This window comes from Halichoerus grypus, chromosome 3, assembly GCF_964656455.1.
Source record: "Halichoerus grypus chromosome 3, mHalGry1.hap1.1, whole genome shotgun sequence".
NCBI lineage: Eukaryota > Metazoa > Chordata > Mammalia > Carnivora > Phocidae > Halichoerus > Halichoerus grypus.
This window is the reverse complement of record NC_135714.1, coordinates 58,214,765-58,220,764: the sequence shown is the minus strand read 5'-3', so window position 1 is coordinate 58,220,764 and position 6,000 is coordinate 58,214,765. Positions and strand designations below refer to the sequence as shown.

General features: G+C 37.3%; 1 protein-coding gene across 2 annotated transcripts in view; it reads right to left on the bottom strand.

Annotated features, from left to right (window-relative positions):
• Nucleotides 1–2,215: 2,215 nt before the first annotated feature.
• The window catches only part of LOC118526654 (alpha-fetoprotein-like), a 43,109-nt gene continuing 39,324 nt past the window's right edge, over nt 2,216–6,000 (bottom strand). For both annotated transcript variants that reach the window (XM_036078028.2, XM_036078031.2), the window contains exon 14: nt 2,216–2,344. In XM_036078028.2, the coding sequence (XP_035933921.1) occupies nt 2,297–2,344 (48 nt within the window). In that variant the 3' untranslated portion in view covers nt 2,216–2,296. The remainder of the gene's footprint in view (nt 2,345–6,000) is intronic.

The following is a 6,000-nucleotide window of genomic DNA, read 5'->3' as shown; positions in this document are numbered from 1 at the left end:
AATCTGCCTTTTGTTATAATTCCTTATGTGATTGTGTCTTGTATAAATTCATTAGTTATCTGATTTTAGTATATTCATGTTATGCTCTATAGCACCTAGCAGTGTATGGAATACATAGGAACTTAAACGTTTCTTTGGATCTAATTTGCTAATGTATATGAACATGTTGAAATCACTGGAGTGAGGAAAAACTCTTTAAAATCAAGTGAAGTGGGGGCACCTGGGTGGCTCTGTCAGGTAAGCATCTCACTTTGGCTCAGGTCATGATCTCAGTGTCCTGGGATTGAACCCTGTGTCAGGATTCACCCTTAGCGGGGAGTCAGCTTGTCCCTTTCCCTCTCTCCCCCATCCCTCCTCCCACTTGTGTGTGTGTATGCTTTCTCTCTCAAATAAAATAAAATAAATAAATAAATAAATAAATAAAGTGTACTATAATGAGGATTAAATTTTTTTTATAATCAAAATAACTCACTTATTTAGTAAGCACTAAAATATTACTGCTTAGTTTTTGTTATACACAAAAACAATCTGGAAAAATAAAAGTCCAAATGATTAAGTTCATTATGTCATTTATGCCAAGATTTCTGGGGAGAAGACTACTGTTACAAATCATCACTGAAAGCTCAAATTAATAAATATCAGGGTCCCTGGGTTCCATTGTCAGCATCATATATATAGGGTAAAAATAAAAGGTGAAGAGATGGGAAAAATGGGTTAAGGAGGTCAGAGGTCAATTTAAAAATTTAGAGAAGAGAGCACACATACCAAAAATATATAATATATATATAACATATATATTATATATATACATACGTATATATTTTATATACATATATATTAGAGAAAAGAGATATGAGAGAGAGAATGAGATGGACAGGAAAGAAGGAGAAACTGCATGAACATGTGAGGAATTCTTCCAAGGCTGAGGCTTTAATTGCAGAGTCAATGGTTAAGGGAGACAACTGTTCACGGAAAGAATCAGCTATTGTCGCCTCAACACTGTGAAGAGAAAACCGCGAACAATTTGCAACGAGTGCTTCAGGGAGATTTCTCTGGCATTGAGTCTCCAGACAATGATGTTCCCTGACATGACAAAGGAGCACTAATGCCCTAGTGAAGAGCCCAGTTTCTGGAGCTGAATGGTCTAGATTGGAATCCTGGTTCCAAACCACCAGTGAATACCTGGGCAAGTTACTTAACCTCTCTGCACTCAGTGTCTTGGTCTGTAGAATGGGAAGGTTAATAATAGTACATGCCTCATTAGCTTGTGATGAGGACCAAATGAGTTTTTCCCAGGTAAAAACTTACAACACTAGCACCATGCTAGTTAGCACGGCAGCCGGCGACACAAACGAGCCGGAAGTTAAGTCTAACTATGTGTCTTTGGGACACAGGCTGTTGCAAAAGGAGACTTATCTAGCACGTAGGAGACTATGTACGGCCCACAGGACCTATTCCTCACCTCAGTCCTGACCTTGTGGAGCTTTGCTAGTAACTCAAAGACTCTTGGCAAACAGAATGTTAAATATTTTCTTGATTTCATAATGCGCTCAATGCCATAGGCACAAGGCAAAGTCCTGATTAGTTCGAGTCTAACTGATGGCGAAAGAAAGAGGCAAAAAGAAGGAAAGACATGTTTTCACCAAGCTCCACCCGAAGGTAAACTTTATGAAGATAGGGATTTTGTTCTGTTCTGTTTGGTCACCGATATGTCACGAGCTCCTAGAACCGTGCCTCGTACACAGCAGATACCCACTAAAAATCTGCTCAATGAATGAATGTTATGAGTGGTTCCAAGTACCTTCCCAGTTCCACACCTTCAGAAAAAAAAAAAAAAAGTCAAGGCAATTATAAAGGTAACTTATTATAGAGCACATTCCATTTAGTTCAATGATCATTTCCAGCAGTGGTATAGACAGAAACTTCAAAGCTGCACTTGGGTCTTTTTCATTTTGGAAACCCAGCAGCCAGTTCCCAGCGAGATGTGACAGCCCATTGCATCTACCTGAGGTTTTGAAAGATCCCCTTGATTTCATATTTCTGGTGCTGCTCCTGAGAAGCTGAAAGCTTCTGGGAGAAAGGAAGAATGGAAGCTGGTTGTATAAGGGTTACGAGAAGTAGATTTCTCTGCTAAGTAGGAAAGGAGAGATTTGGTGTAGCCTGGCGAGGATCCTTGAGTAACATTGTGAGTGGCTGAAAAATGATGTTGTTGATTTGTATTTTGGATATTAGACATGAGTTTCATTACCCATGAAAAATAAAAGGCAGATCTCAGCAAAGACTCTATTTTCTGGAATCATTTGCCTCCCAAGAGAGACTGGCACTTTTCAATCAGTTTGGACCCCTAGAAAGAAAAAGCAAATAAGTACATCTGTAAGAAAAAGAGAAACAAAACAAAACAAAGCATCTGAACATCTATGGTCCCCAAATAGAAAATCTTTAAGACTTACCTGTTACATGCCTGAGAGGGGCTCTAATGTGCCCACAGCTCAAGGTCTTAGACTTTCTCATGGCCTAGTCTCTGAGCTTAAGGACTTAACTAACTGCAATGCCTCTCCCACTCTCAGGACCCCAGATTTGGAATAAATAAAAATTTGCTGTTTCCTCACAAAAATATGAGACTCTTTAGCTGCAGGGTAAAAACATAATCAACATCAGCCTCTCATTGCATTTTAAAACTTCCCTAGGTGAATCCCATGCTAAAGCATTATATAACCAGGTATAAGAACTCAAGAGGAACAAAATCACCAACATTGATCAGAGTATCTCTACTGCCTTCATACATACTGGTATTGACCTCTATGCTAAGTCCAGAAGTTTTCCCCAATTTTTACCCGTATAGTCTTTATTCAAATAAAAGTCATTTGTGGAAGCCCAGAGAAATCAATAAAAGTTAACTCGCCTTTAGTGAAGTGGGAATGGGACCCCTAGAACTCCACTGCTAAGATTAGTGCATGCGTGCGCGTGCGCGCACACACACACACACAATCGTAGGTGATAGATGATTTGCACGTCTAAGAGTTCCTAGCACCCTGTGGGACATGGTTAGAAGTCGGTTAATTTAGTCCTTCTTCGTACCCTCAGACCACACCTAAATCATCTAGAGACTGGAATCTATTTGTTTTTAAAAAGAGCACCCCAGTTTAAGGTATCTTTGTTGTTGTTGTTTTTTAGATTTTATTTATTCATTTGAGAGAGAGAGAGAGACAGAGAGAGCATGAGCAGGGGAGAGAGGCAGAGGCAGGGGGAGAAGCAGACTTCCCTCTGAGCTGGGAGCCCAATGTGGGGGTCGATCCTAGGACCCCGGGATCACGACCTGAGCTCAAGGCAGACGCCTAACCATCTGAGCCACCCAGGTGCCTGGTATCCTTGTTTCTATGGCAACCCATGACTTTTTAAATCCTTCTTCGTGGGAAATTTTCCCATAAACTTAACCTCAAGACCCTCATATTTAATCTTGTTCATTGGCTCTGAACCTAACAATAGTGGGGTAAGTCTTATTTCTCCGTATCTGTCCTTCCAGACTTTATTTATTTCATAGCTCCTCAGTAAATTTCTAATTTGTAATGAAACTAAATGTTGGGGTGGGGGGGCGTTTCTGGTAAAGGTAAGGTAGAAGAAAGGCATCTGAGAAACTACTATAATAATGAGAAATGTCCTGCATGAAATAAGGGATGATAACGTTACATCTTGAGGCAAAGTCCAAGGAAGATTTTGAAATATAAAACATGGACTCATGATGTAATGCAGGGAAAAGACAGAGGAAATATTTTCCTTACACTGACATCAAATTAGTCACTCTGATTTCCTATCATCCTGGACATGTTGGTAGACTGCTATCATGTCACCTAAGACTTTGGAAAAAACATCACCAATTTCTCCATATCCCTGTGACATGCTTTTCAATCCTGTTACCGTTCTAGATACTCTCGGACATAACAATTTGCCAGTGTCCTTTTAAAATGTATTGTCTCTCATCTCTTCCAATATCCCAGTGCAATCATGATAAAAATATTATTTAAAAAAGAAGAAAGCCTTATTGATGCTAAAAAGAAAAAAATCAACATAAGAGATATTGATGAACTGTTGAGGAAAAAAAAAAAGAAAGTCATCAGTATGATATTGACCAATATTTCAAAGTACAAAAATAGGAGCTCAGAATAATAAAATGATGATATGTCACAGCAGTAAAAGACCAGAAAGTCACTGATTTCTGGGTTGCTTTTGGTTCTTGTCTGCTGCCCAGCCTGTTTTTCTAACTTCCTAAAGATTCCTGTAGCCACCACCATGCTTTCAATAAACTAATCTTTACTTAGCCAGAATTTGATCCTATTATTTACACCTAAAGAACTCCCATTGACATATCAGTAAAAATACTGTTCAAATAATAGACAAAATAATATTTTAAAATGCAAGCACCCAGAAAGTTTATCTGCCAGGTGCCCATTCTGACATAACACAGACCGACATACATATGCACCTATATGTTAAGAATGTAGCCCAGCAAACCATAATATAATCCAAGAAAAAACCATAAAATAGTATTTTAGAAATAGTCCAAGTTACCCAGGACAGCCATGAATCAATCCTAGAAATAACTAGATCCAATTGAAAGATTAAGTCAGAAGACTTTTTGAAATATACTTTTAAGAACGACAGAATATTCTCTTACAAAAACTATATTATTGAGAACCTGAAGCATTGTAGTGGTGTGATGAAAGTAGGTGCTTTTTATTTGCCAACATAGAAAAAGAAAGACAATTAGTAACTCTCAAAAACAGAAGGATATAGTAGGGAATCATAGTCCAAATGTGCAAAACTAATAAAAGTGGCATGATTTTCTGCAGCTTAGGTAAGAAAATAGATTTCGTTTAATCTCTACACCTTTTAACAGGGTAAGTCATTCCATTGGTCAATCCATTCATGGTACTCATGTAAATTATATTCCAAGTAAACACACAATTAAATATACTATTTAATGGTTTCCAGTTTTTAGCATCCACTTATGAACAAAGCATATGAACCTTATATTTAATATGCAGATAAATAAACCCAGACAATGTAGAAGTAATAGTATATACAGCTTTAAAAAGAAAAGCTGGCAAGGAAGTCAAAGGAAGTTTAGACACGTTAACTATTTTTGGAGAATCATTAGATGCTGACTGGTATTAAAGGGCCAAGAAATAAAATATAACCAATAAAAGAACTAGAAATACTTTTAAATAAATTGAGAAAGCATCTATGGATAAGGTTCTTGAAGTTAGCATAAGTACACTAAATTCATTATATGATGTTAATATTTTAAGAAACTATTACAGTGATGATGGTAATCACTGGAACTAAAAGTGCAAACTTAAAATTGGTTACCTTTTGGGAATGGGAAAAGCACCCTGCTCTTCTGCTTGAACTTTTACTGTGTTCATGTATTACCTACATAATTTTTCAAAGTGTGCATAATGTAGTATAAGAAACTGAACATGGTAACCGGGAATGATCTGATCCACATAGGTTGGGATTATCATGTTGCTTCATCTGATCCTTGTTTTTCTTTGGAAACACATCCAAGATTGCGGTAGCTCTGATAGTAGACCCATCAAATTGTTAAGCACAGACGCCTTAACTGGCAGATCTTTCCACATGAACCTATGTCAAGTCACATCTAACAGTAGAACCTTGCTTTTTTTCCATTGTTAAATTTCATGTATTATTTTCAAAGCATTATTTCAACCTGCCCACATTTCTGCTAATTCATGTTTACTTTCTTCTATATTATATTCTGTTGGTTGATAGAGAAATATCTCAGGCTATCATTATCATTCCCCACTGACCTGGCAGAAAGAATTTCTGTGAGTCGAATTTTCTTGTTGAACCTGCTGCTGTCTACAATTCGTGTTATTATTTCATGGAATGTGAGATGCCTTTTCTTTGAATGATCCAAATTCACCCTGTGTAGCTGAATTTCTTATTTTTTTCTTATATATATATTTCAGTTGTACTCTT